This window comes from Chrysochloris asiatica, unplaced genomic scaffold (assembly GCF_000296735.1).
Source record: "Chrysochloris asiatica unplaced genomic scaffold, ChrAsi1.0 scaffold00294, whole genome shotgun sequence".
NCBI lineage: Eukaryota > Metazoa > Chordata > Mammalia > Afrosoricida > Chrysochloridae > Chrysochloris > Chrysochloris asiatica.
The window spans coordinates 3,373,179-3,387,082 of record NW_006408812.1 but is presented as its reverse complement, the minus strand read 5'-3'; the positions used below and the strand labels follow the sequence as shown (position 1 = coordinate 3,387,082).

General features: G+C 37.7%; 1 protein-coding gene across 1 annotated transcript in view; it reads left to right on the top strand.

Annotated features, from left to right (window-relative positions):
• The window catches only part of SMARCAD1 (SWI/SNF-related, matrix-associated actin-dependent regulator of chromatin, subfamily a, containing DEAD/H box 1), a 142,999-nt gene that overhangs the window by 38,958 nt on the left and 90,137 nt on the right, over positions 1-13,904 (top strand). The window contains exons 5-6 of the mRNA XM_006874700.1: positions 851-917; positions 11,695-11,795. Coding sequence (XP_006874762.1) covers positions 851-917; positions 11,695-11,795 — 168 coding nt within the window. The remainder of the gene's footprint in view (positions 1-850; positions 918-11,694; positions 11,796-13,904) is intronic.

Sequence of the window (13,904 nt, the reverse complement as noted above, 5' to 3'; positions counted from 1 at the left end):
TTCAGTTAACTTTTAAAAAGTTTTTTTTTAAAGAAATTACTTAAAAAGTATATTTAAAAATATGTAACTCATTTTTAAGTGGGAAGTATAGTGAGAAAAAAATTGGATAGTTTTTTTCTGAAGTGCAAAATGCTTACAGACAGCATGAAAACAGTATACAGAACTTAATTATGTAAATTGTTATTGTTGTTAAGTGCCATAAATTCAGTTCCAACTCATAGCGACCCTCTATAGGGCTTTCAAGGAACAACTGACGGGTTTGAACTGCTGACTTTGTGGTTAGTAACCCAGTGCTTATCTTACAATGCTACACTAGGACTTAAGTTATGTAAGTAGTGTATTAATATTCACAAAAAACTCAAGCAATTCAGAAATGAAGTAAAAAGTGAAAGACCTTCTGTCTCATTTTTTGAGCCGTGTTCAATAAAAAATGAGAATAGAATTGCTCCCCCGCCCCTAAATAGGTAGTTAAATAAGTGTGTTTTTTCTCTCTCTCATCTACAACCTCACGCATACTTTCTCAATGCATATGTTTTTTTAAGATTTCAGTGTAAAATTTTGTAATGAACAGAAACTCTGAGTATACTGTATTTTATTAAATTTCCATTTTTCCTTTATAGGCAAAGCTGATGCATTTTAAGATATGCTTAGATAAGTTACATTTTAGATAAATTTGATTTTCTTAAATTTTATTGTAGGACGTAAACTATTACACGCACGTTTTGTACCTTGTACATACACACAATTCTTTACCTCATATATATTTAATATATTCTTAATATCAGAATAACTTAGTGAAATAGTTTATAAAGTATTATTTTTGAAATAATCTTTTTTTTTAAATTGGTAGTTGATTGAATCAACAAGCACCATGGATGGAGCAATTGCTGCTGCCTTGCTGATGTTTGGTGATGCAGGTATGCCTGACTTAGTCTCAAACCATATTGGTTTATATAGTCATGAACCACTTTCTCATATTTAATATTGCTCTATAATTTACTAACTAAGTACATTCATGAATTCTTATAGGAGTCCTGTGAATTATTAATATCATAAGAATTTTTTAGATGTAAGTGACTGAAGCTTAAGGTTATATTACTTACCTAAGGTCATGTAAAGGAGCTCTGGTAGCATAGTGGTTACGAATCGGGCTGCGAACCTTAAAGTCAGTGGTTTGAAACTACCAGCTGCTCCTCAGGAGAAAGATGAGGCTTTCTATTCCCGTAAAGATTTGCACCCTCAGAAACCCTGTACAGGGTCGCTATGGGTCGGAACCGACTCGACGGCACTTAACAACAACAACAAGGTCATGTAAGGAGTCCTGGTTTGGCACTGTGGGCTAATGCGTCAGACTGCAAAGTCGTTTGAACTGCAAGGTCAGTGGTTCAAGCTTACCAGCTGCTCCTTGGAAACCCTCTACAGGGTAGCTAGCTGTGGGTCAGAATTGACTCGACGGCACTTAACAACAACAAGGCATGCAGCTGTTTAGGGACCAGATTGTCTCACGTTGATTTTTTCCCCAGAAAGGTACAGGGCTATTTTCTCATTGGTAATTTTGCTTGATTTCTACAGAAGAAATCTTAGAACAGTGACATTTTGGAAAGTTTTTTTTTCCCCCAGTAAGGACATAATGTCTTATGGAAAGTCCTAGCTGGTAATGAGCATTCTTTTATTTGTTATACATCTATGCTGTGTTTCAGGCTTAGAACATAAAAATAATGTTTTTGAAAGAACTTACAATATAAATTCACATCTAAATTTTTAGTAAATAATGTCTTTGAATTTTTTTTTTAAATTGACAACCCAAAAATACAACAAGTAAAATCCACTATACCAAAAAAAAAATTTTTTTAGTAAGGGATGAAAGCAAGCTCATATTTCTTACCAATCTCAAGTTTGATTTGTATGAGTCTCAACTTTTTGCTAAGTTTACACACATGCATATAACGCACACAATGTTACGCAACAAAATGTAGTAATAAACACACGAGTGTGTATTTTTAAAAATCATTAAAGATTATTAAAGTATGATCATTAAATTTGTTAAAGAAAAATCACTCAAGAATAGAGCTTATCCATAGGGTTTCCAAGGCTTTATATAACCTTTCCAAAAGCAGATTGCCTCACCTTTCTCCCTTGACCTGGCTGGTAGGTTCAAACCATGACCTTTCTATTGGGACGCCTTCTTTTGATATTTAAAGGTTATCCTTATAAGCCATTAGTTTTTTGTTTTGTTTTTTTTTTTTCCCTGTAGAGTGAATATAAAACTAGGATACTGAATCAAAGGGTTTGTACATTTTTTATTTTTGTATGTACTTCCATGTTACTCTTTTTAAAAGTTGTATGTCACTTTAGGCTCTTGCCAACTGTGTGAGTGAATGCCATTTCCCAAAATGGATTTTTACGCTTTTTAGTTTAGTTTTGTTTTTTTAAAGAGACTTACATAGAAAATAATAAAATGTGTTCTGATGCACCTATTATCCCTGTTCGATTTTCTACCACATTTTTTGCCCGCATAAGAGGATGGTATTGTGTTAAGTGGGTTCTGCCTACAAAGAGTATCAAGATTCTTTATTTTTTGTGTGTGTGCGTGAAGAATCTTTCATTTCTTTCACTGTGTGACCTTGGGCAATATTGGCTAAATAGCCATAAAATAGTATAAAAATAATATGGGCATCATAGATTATTGTAAAGATGAAATGATGTCGTTGGTATACATTTCTTACATAGTACATGGCACATACTAAATATTAGTAATTGTTAGCAGTTATATGTACTTAGGGCCATCTGATGACTGAAAATGGTATCAAAGAAGACTGGCTGTGTTTTCCTATTTGTTACATCCCTACTCCTGGTGACACAGTGGTAAGCACTAGGCTGCTAACCAAAAGGTTGATGGTTTGAATCTACCAGCAGTTCGGTGGCACAATAGACTTGGAAATCTTCTGCTGAAAAGATTAACAGCCTAAAAAAATCTATTGGCAGTTTTACTCTGTCAAGTGTAGAGCTGCTTTGAGTTGGAATTGAATCAATAACATACAAAAGCAGTTGTTGTTGTTAAGTGCCTTTAAGTCGATTCCGAACCATAATGATACTGTATAGGGTTTCCATGGAGCAGCTGGTGAGCTTGAACCACCAACCTTGCAGTTCAAACAACTTTATAGTCTTGACACATTAGCCCATAGCACCACACCAGGATTCCACAACAATAGCATTTACTTAAACGTTCCTGAAAAATGATGAGCTCAGTTAACATTTGTTGAGTTGGAAAGTAATTTGGGAAATTTTATATACTCTTTCTTGCTCTCAGTCTTTCTCCATATTCCATAATTTTTCCATTGAAAAGTGTTTATGGAATTACTTTATTTTTTATCTTTTGTTTTTCTTCAGTAATACATATAATTCCACATACTTATTAATGTAAAAATTATTTCCAGTTATACATATATTGTTGTTAGTGCCATGAAGTTGTTTCCAACTCATAGTGACCCTATGTGGGGTTTCTGAGAAGCAGCTGGTGAGTTTGAACCACTGACCTTGTGGCTTAAACTGACCTGGTAGTCCAGTGCTTATCCAGCACCACATGAGAACTCCACACAAATATTAAAGCAGATATTCTAAAATTAATGTGCATATTGAATTATATGTATTAACTTAAAAGAAAAATGATTGTGTGCTACTGTGGAATAAAGTTATTCTACAAGCAGTTTTGAGTGCAAAGGTATGTAGTATGGAGACAGACTGAGAGCAGACTGGATGCTAGATGCTACATTAGCCACTGTGGCTACATGATAAAATAGACAAAACCTTCATGGAGTTTGTTAATCCTCTTTAAAATTTAAACATCAGCCGAGTTTTTCTTATTCTTGCACTATAGAGCCAAACCCACTTCTGTTGAGTGGATTCTAACTCATAGTGACCCTATAGAACAGAGTAGACTGGCCCCAAAGTGTTTCTAAGGCTGTAAATCTTTATAGAACCAGACTCTCATATTTTTTTTTCCTGCAGAGCAACTGATGAGTTCGAACCACCAACGTTTTAAGATACCAGTCAAAGTCTTTAACCACTATACCATCAGGACTACTTTCTTGCCCAATATTTCCATATTATTTCTTTAAGATTTTTTTTAGTCATTTGTAAAACATTCTTGAAAACAAGAAATCTGGGGGGTTTTTTTTGTTTTGTTTTGTTTTTCTTCTAATTAATGTGTAACATCTTAGAATGGGCCACATCAGAAAATTGGTCTTTAGTATGATATAGGTTGACGTAATAATGTATAGAATGACAACTTTGTATTGAGGGAGAAGACCATGCTTAGCATTTCCAGACTGAAAGAACTGAAGAAAAATTCACGCATCAACTTATAATATTGAAGGAATCTAAAGACAAAATATTTAATGATATAGGAAGCATCAGAAGAAGATAGGAAACACAGGCTCACTATATCAAAAGAATTGGTTGACATTCAACCATTTATGGAGGTATAGCATATGATCAAGAAGAATTGATGCTTTCGAGTTATGGTGTTGGAGGAGAATATTGAAAGTGCCATAGGCTGCCAAAAGAACAAACATCTGTATTGAAAGAAGTGCAGCCAGGCTGCTCCTTGGAGGCCAGGATAGCTAAACTTAGTCTCTCATAATTTGGGCATATTGTCAGGAGGGACCAGTCGCTGGAGACGGATATCATGTTTGGTAAGGAGGAGGGTCAGAGAAAAAGAGGAAGACCCCAACGAGATGGATTGGCCAAGTGGCAGCATCGATGGACTCAAACGTGGCAACAGTAGTGAGGTTGGCCCAGGATCGGGCAGTGTTTCTATCTACTGTGCATAAGGTCGCCATGAGTTGGAACTGACTTGATGGCACCAAACAACCACTGCATATGATCAAGAGCCAATGTTCCTGAAGGAAGAAGTCCAAGCTACACTGAAGGCACTAGCAAAATAACCAGGCTCCAGAAATTGATGGAATACCAATTAAACTGAAACAATGGGAGCAATCACTTTTCTATGCCAAGAAATTGGGTGCTTTGTAACAAAAACAACATTAACTTGTTATCTTATGTAAATTTAAAATTTGTAATTATAAGCAGACTAGAATTAGTTATAGATAGCTAAGCATATGTGCTCTTATGTAAGTTTTGGTACTAAAATTGTAGTTTTGTATTTTTCTTAAAGAATTTCTCCACTAAATGCATGTTTTTTGCTGTCAGACATACAATATACATGTGAAGATTTGTACCATAATATTAACACAGGAAGATGCATATACATGTACTTAAGACCGATCTTGCAGTTCAAACAACTTTGGAATAATCTGATGCATTAGCCCACAGTCCCACACCAGGACTCTAGGACTACATTGTTGTTGTTGTTAAGTGCCAGTGAGTTGGTTCCGACCCATAGCAACCCTGGATAGGGTTTCCGAGGAGCAGCTAGTAAGTTTGAACTGCTAACCTGGCAACCAGGATTACACTGTTGTTGTTGTTAAGTGCCATAGAGTCAGTTCCTCCCAACATTATGGAAGTCTTTTTGGTTTTACTTCTCATTTTGGAAAGATAATCTTAAAAGACGGGTGCTCAGCGACTGCCATAGTTTGTGTCATGGTGACTCTATATGATAAATACTGTATTACAAACCACAAAGGCCTCGTTTTGAGCCCTCCAGCTGCTTCTCAGGAGAAAGATTAGACTTCCTGCTCCTGAAAACATTTCAAAAGGCTCAGAAACTCTCCATAAGGTTGCTGTGAGTCTGAACCAACTCGAAGGCACTTAACAGCAACAACTGTGCTTTACTGTCTGTGCAAAGGCATTTGACTGACAAACTATAGATAACATTGTGAAAAAGGGAAATCCCAGAATACTTAATTGTAGTGCAATTGAGAGGCAGGTCTGTACATAGCCAAACAGAACAAGGGGGTACTGAAAGGTTTAAAATCAGGAAAGTGCACCATGGTTGTACCCTTTCACTACACTTCAGTCTGCATGCTGAGTAAATGAAGAGGAACATGACATCAGAATTGGACAAAGACTAACAATCTTTTACAAGCAGGTGACACAACCTTGTTTGCTGAAAACAAAAAGGACTTCAAATACTTGCTTATGAAGATCAAAGAATAAAGTCTTCATTGTAGAGACAACAAAGTCCTCACAATGGGACCAATAAACAACATCATGATATATGGAGTAAGATTGAAGTTATCAAGGATTTCATTTTACATGGATCCACAATGAATCCTCATGGAAGCAGCAGTCAAGAAATTAAATGACAGATTGCATTCGGCAGCTCTATTGCAAAAGTCTTCTTTAAACTATTAAAGAGCAAACATGTCACTTTGAGGACTAAGGTGCACCTGACCTAAGCCATGGTTTTTTCAGTAGTCTCATGCATGTGAAAGTTGGACAGTGAATAAGGAAGATATTAGATGAATCAATACATTTAAATTGTGGTGTTAACAAAGAATATTGAAAGTACTGTTGACTTCCAGAGAACAAACAACTCTTAAAATAGCCAGAATACTTAGAAGCAAGTATGCAAAAGTTCGTCTAATGTAATTTGGACATATTATCAGGAGGGGACTATTGTTGTTAAGTGCTGTTGAGTCGGTTCCGACCCATAGCAACCATGTATAGCGTTTCCAAGGAGCAACTGATGAGCTCAAACCGCCAACCTTGCATTTCAAACGGCTGTGTACTCTGGCACATTAACCCACAGCGCCACACCAGGAGGGGATTGGTCTTTAGAAAATGAACATCATGTTTGGTAAAGTAGAGAGTCACTGAAAAAGAAGAGCCTCGGAAACCCTGTGCAGGTTCACTATAAGTCGGAACCGACTTCACGGTACTTAACAACAACAACAATGAGATAAAGGGACACTTTGGCTGCAGCAAGGACTCAAATGTAACAGCATTGGAGAGGATGTCCAGAAGCAGGCAGTGTTTTGTTCTGTTGTGCATAGTTCATTATGAGTTGGGACCAACTCAACATGACATCCACAACAGTTATTTATACCAATGTTGAAATCATAAACCTTTGTTAGCTTTTAGCACAGCAGTATGTCTACTTAATTTGCTCTTTGAAAGTGAAAATACTTTAGAAATAAATATATGCACAGAGCTCTGGTAGCGTAGTGGTTACGAATCAGGCTGCGAACCTTTAGGCCAGCAGTTCGAAACTACCAGCCATTCCGTGGGAGAAAGATGAGGCTTTCTGCTCCCGTAAAGATTTACAGCTTCGGAAACCCTGTACAGGGTCGCTATGGGTCGGAACCAACTTGAAGGCACATAACAACAACATGAGTAGATGGTGAAGTAAGTGCTGTTGAGTCGGTTCCCACCCATAGCGACCCTGTATAGGGTTTCTGAGAATCAGCTGGTGAGCTTGAACCGCCGATCTTGCAGTTCAGTCGGCTTTGCAGTCTGGTGCATTAACCCACAGAGCCACACCAGGAGTCCCTAGCTTGCCTTTAATAATTTAGTTTAGTTTTGTTGTTAAGAATGTACATAGCAAAACATCCAGCAGTTCACCAGTTTCTACATTAGTAGATCAGTGACATTGATTCTATTCTTCAAGTTGTGTAATCATTTTAACCTTCCTTTTCTTGGTTTTACATAAGCTCACTGCTCCTTGATTTTTCTAATCCATCTTTCAGTCTAGTCCCATATGATAGGTTTCAATGCTAAATACTTAGTTAAGCTAAGTATTCTTTGCTAGTTAAGCTAAACTGTTGTTTTAAGTCCTGGTGTAAAACACTATACTGCAAGGTCGGTTTGAACCACAAGGCTGCCACTTCAAACTCAAACAGCCACTCCTGGAATCCCTATACAGGGTTGCTATGAGTGTAAACCAAATCGATGGCACTTAACCACAACAATAACAGCATTATTGAAAGACTTACGAGGAGGTTATTATTTTTATTACTGAAACGTTAGCTCAGAATTTTATCCAGGTTCTGTTCCTTCAGAAATTTTGTATTCCATAATTCAGAATTTCTTTCTGGAGCCTTTCCCATGATAGTCAGGATTTTTCTATAAAATGTTTGATCAGAATGTTTAATAATGATAGCGGGAACCATCCAGTTCTAGTCTCATGACAAAGGAGACTGTTGTTCATAGAGGTAATTTACCAGATACTCTATTTCCTCCTCCTGACTCTCCTTCCTGATGCTCCAGGCAAATAGAGACCAATTGTTGTTCCTTGGATGGGCACTTGCAAACCTTTAAGACCCCAAGCACTATGCAACTTATAGCAGAAGCACTAAACAAATATTAAGGCCAATTAACTGGAATGTCCCATGAAATCATGACTCTAAACATCCAAACCAAGGAATCCATGAGATAACAGCTCTTCAATTTTTTTCCATCATTGTAGCAAGGCTTCTTAAGATTATGTAGATTGATTATTTTGTGGTAGAATATACACATTTCTTGTTTCATTATACTTTCTTGACTTTAAAAGCATTAATTAATGTTAATTTCTGATTTGTACAATGAAAATATGAACTTTGTGGTGAAAAGTAAATGAAACTAGTAAAAGGGCTTGTGTAAAGCCTGGTAAAGTGCATATGTAATAAATAATGCTGTCAGCGATGTCAGTGTGCTATTCAAGTACTCTTGGCTTTTTTTCACTGCTAAACTGTCAGTCACTAGGGAGAAATCTCTTCTGACTCTCAGTATTGTACTGTACAATTACTCATCAATTTAGAGAGGTATACTTTTAGCATCCTAATGAAGTACAGAAATAATCAAACTGTGTCAATAATACCACATTCAAGTAAAATTTTTCGGAAAATAATTCAAAAGCAGTTGAAAATTTAAGCTGGATATAGAAATGAACATAGAACTTATGATACCATTGATGATGTCATATGGGTCTTGACAAATAGAGAATGACAGAAAGATGTCTACTTGTTCTTTGTTGACTAGGCAAAGGCTTCCAATTGTCTGGATAATAACAAACTATGGATGTTCTAGAGCATTTAATTGTGCACATGAGTGCCTGGCATAGGCCAAGAGCCAGTAGTTACAACAGAACAAGGGTATACTGAATGGTTTAAAATCAGGAAAGGTATACACTAGTGATTTATTCTTTCATCAGTCTGTATACTGAGCAAATAATCTGAGAAACTGGATTATGTGACATCAGCATTGGAGGAAAACTCATTAACAACCTGTGATTTACCAGTGATACAACCGTGCTTGCTGAAAGTGAAGAGGACTAAGAATACTTACCGATGAAGAACAAAGACTATAGCTTTCAGTATAGATTGCACTTCAGCATAAAGAAAGCAAAAATCCTGTCAAAAGGGACCAATAAATACCATCATGGTAAATGAAGAAAACATTGAAGTTGTCAGAGGCTTCATTTTGCTTGGATCCACACTCAGGGAAGCAGCAGTGAAGAAATCAAAACAACATATTGGATTAGGCATATCTGTGCATAAGGTCTCTCTAAAGTTTTCAAGAGCATCGTGGTTTTTCTTGCAATATATTATACAATAGACATTGGAGGGGGTTGAGAAAGGAATAGCCAGAAACATCACCATAGAAAGCATGTAAGTCTGTCTTCTGCCTATAACTGATTGGAATATCTAAAATAGGGCTAAAACATGCCCAGTGAAGGAGGCTTCCTATGGAGCCTCTGCATTACATAAGACTATAGGTGGAAGCCTGAACTACATCCAGATCTTCAGAGATGGGAAATTTCCACTTGAAAGGAGGAGGAGCAGACCAGCCTGGAGCGACAAGAAGAGTAGAAGATACTTCTTGAAAGAAAGACCTACAGGAAAAATACAAAACAATATAGGCAGACCGACTGTTACTACAAGAACAAGTAAGTTGCTTGCCCAGGAGACAACAAGGCAAATGGTCGGGTCCCCTCAGTTTAAACCCCCTTCTAAGACTAAGACTCAATGGGAATATATGCTCTGATAAGGGGAAGTCAGGGAAAAACAGCAATGAAGCTGTAAGCTAATCCCTACAATGTTCAATATACTTCTGTGAACCTGGGTGGAGCCATGGTTGTCCAACAGTGTGGCAAGACCTGGGGAGTCGTGGGACCAGAGTCAGTGACATAGCCACAGAGGACTAGAGTGGAGAGTGAAGCGTCCAGCTGATAAGAAGAGAGGGCATATGCACAAGAACACCCACACTTGTAGATAATACCCACTTGACCTGGCCTTAATGACTGGTTGATCAGAGCTCAGCCAGAAAAAGAAAGAAGAGGAAAAAAAAAGTAATCTGACACAATCTGATGAACTTGACCTACACTTATGGGTGCAGTAGCTCAAAAACAGAACAATTCCTTACAGCAAGGATCATTCCCACGCCCTCCATACACAGAGTAGACAAGGATGGGCAACTTGGACATTGGCTACCCAAAATGGGGGGTGGGCTACAAAGGCAAGAAGTGGCTGGCTTACAAGCTTTCAAGAGGGAACCTAGATTCAGAGGACGTGAAGGAAGGTAGAATCTCCACTGAGTAGTACCCAATCTGTCTAGGCGGGGCTGATGAAATGAAATGCAGAGGGGTCTCTTGTGATACAATAGCGAATAATTGTTATCAGGACTGCTTGTGAGGGTTAGAAATGTAAAGGTAGACATTGTGTGGCAAGGAGGGGAATGATTATCTTTTCAGTCTAGGAGTGGAGGTCCCTGTGACCATCAGGGGAGAAGAGCGGAGAGCGGGACCCTACCCAGAGAAGCAGTGATGCCTGAGATTATGGCAGAGACGATGACATGGCGAGATGGAACAGTTGGGGACTTTAGACCCAGAGAGGGAAAGGGGCTGAGTGCTGATGACCAGGGTGCTGGCTTGTAGTATATACCCTTTGGTTGATTGATGATGCATGGAGGGGATTGTAACCATGGCAATGAAACGATATATGATAGGATGAAAGTAAAACTAATGTTATCCCATGTAAACTATCATATAATTCACAATAAAACATAAAAAAAAAAATTAAAGTTTTCAAGAGCAAAGATAATAGTTTGAGGACTAAGGTGCTCCTGACACAAGCCATGGTATTTTCACTAACCTCATAGGCATATGAAAGTTAGACAGTGAATAAAGAAGACAAAAGAAGAATTGATCATTTGAGTTACGGTGTTGGAAAAGAATATTGAAAGTACCATGGACTGTTGGAACAAACAGGAAGAATTACAGCCAGAGTGCTCCTTATAAGTCAGTATAGTGAGATTTCATCTCTCATACATTGGGCATATTTTCAGGAGAAACCAGTCACTAGAGAAGGACTTCATGCTGATAAATTGGATGGTCATCCAAAAAGAGAAAGACCCCAATGAGCTGGATTGAAACTGTGCTAGCAGCAATGGACTGAACCATAACAATTGTGAGGATGGTACAGGATTAGGCAGTGTTTCATTCTGTTGTCCATAGAGTTGCTGTCAGAACCAACTCAAAGGCATCTAAAAACAGCAACAACAGTTTTAGTATTAAGTAATGCAGTCTACACATACAGTGTTGTAATGGTTTCTGTTTTTAAGAGAATAGAATTGTTTCCTTTTCCTACAGTTCACTTGACATTAATAGAGTATACATAATATGAGAAAGAAAGAACACTAGGCTTGAAGTCAAGAGAACTGTCTAATTGTAGTTGGCATACTAAGATTTTTGCCATATTTATGTTGATTATAACTATTTTTGTACAAAGTATGAGTGTGCTTTTGTTTTTTAAGGTGGTGGACCTAGGAAAAGAAAAGTTTCTTCTTCTTCAGAGCCATATGAGGATGATGAATATAATGATGATCAGTCTATAAAAAAGAAAAGAGTGGATAATGTAAGTTACATTTGAATTATAGTATCAAACTTACTTGCATAAGCAAAGAGTGTATTGAATTTGTGCATAAGACCCGAAAACCCATTTGATCAATATTTTTTCCTAATCACAGAAATTTTGTGTTTGCATTTAATTTGTGACTTTTTTATTTTAAATTATCTAGGAATAACTGCTCATCTTCAAGTTATACAGTTAATATTTTAGAAGCTATTCTAGTGATGTGATTAAGTAATTCTTTAGGAAAATATATATGAAGTTTTTTGTTTTTTTGTTTTTTAAGTTTTTATTGTGGATTGAGTGAAAGTTTACAGGGCATATCATCAGTTTTACATTCAACAAATCATACACCTTGTTTCATTACAATTATTATAATCCCATCTATGCACCATCAGTTAACAGTGTTTCTTTCTATTCGCTTTAGCATTTTAAAAAACAAACAAACAAAAAAACCACTCAGGCATAGATAATAAATTATATCTTCAAAGGGCTCATTCTGCAAGTCTGCCTGCTGGCCACCAGCTCTTAGTCCCTCTCTACTTAGTCCATGAATCTAGAGTCCTCAGCCACTCCCCCTCTCTCCATGCCCCTATCTCTGCTTCCATGTCTGGCACTGCTGCATCTCTGGATAAGGTCCCGCATTCTGCTTGTGCACTTCTTCTCTCTTCATGGTCCTAGGGTTCTCTGTTTCTGGAATTTAACGTTAACCACTCCCCTTTTTTTGTTACAAAATTTCTACCTTTACAATTGTGACAGTTGCAATTAGTCATGATAACAATTATTCACTATTGAATCTTATGACTCTTATCCCCATTTCTTTTCACCAAAACCCTCTTAGACAAGATGACAGCTATTCAGTGGGGACTCTTTCTTTCCACCCGTACTCTTAAATTAAACTCCCTCTTGAAAACCTTGTAAACCAGTCACTTTGTGCCTTTATTGCCCCCTCATTTTAGTTAGCCAATGTCTACGTTTCCTGTCCCTATCCACTCTGTGTACAGAGGGGCTAGCATTGGTACTTGATGTGAAGACTCTTTCCTTCTCTGTCAGTATTTAGAGTAACTACCGCTCTGAGTATAGGTCAGGTTCATCAAATTGAAGCAATTTAGCCTTGTTTCCTTTATCAAAAAAATAAATAAATAAATAAAAACAACTTTTTTTTTCTTTTTTTCCTCTAGTCGAGTTCTGATTATCGAGCCATCGAGGCTTGGTCAAAAGGGTATGCAAGTTTGGGTCTTCTTGTGCATCTCCCCTCACTTATCAGCTGGACGCTTCACTCTCATCTCTAGCCCTCTGTGGCTAAGTCCTTGTCAGTGGGCTCAAGTGTCCTCAGGTCTCACCACACTTTGGACGAACCAGCCCTTCCTCTTCTCTCTCTTCTACAGGTCAACGGGATTCAATGGACCGGGGTTAAATTAAGCCCATTTCTTCTTTGATGCCTTTTCGCCTCTTCCACTCACCAGTAGACCAATGTGGTTGCCAGCAAGCTTACATACTTGTTTGTGTATTCCCTTTGAGTCTCAGTCTTAGAGGGGAGTTTGTTCTGAAGGCACTTGATTGCTAGCCTTGATATCTTCCTGGTGAACAGCTTGCTTATTCTTGTAGTAGCCAGGCATGCTGACATTTTTGTTTTGGGTTTTTCCTAATGATCTTTCTTTGAAGATGTATCATCTGTCACTGTAGCTGTTCTAGTCTATTTGTCCTTTGTAGTGGGAATGTCCCACCTCATAAGGTTCTGGATGGGACTCAGGATTCCCCTTGAGGTCCTGTATTCTGTAAAGGCTTTGCACGAGGCCTATTTCACTGGACAAGTTGTAGAACCCCTTTTAGTTAATTCCAGTCAGTTATAGGCTTAAGACAGGCTTACTAGTTTTCTCTAATCATGTCTCCCAACATTCCTTTGTATCCCACTACTATTTTACAGTATTAGGCAAGGGAAACTAATATTCATAAGGCAGTCAAGGATTTTAGTATTATTTATACTCTTCAAACTATACCTAGAGGAACAAACAAGATGGCAGATCGGGTGGACGTATAACAGAGAGCTCCGCCAACAACAACACAGAATACCCAACCAAGCAGGCTCAGGGGATGGTCCCAGAACTCTGAACC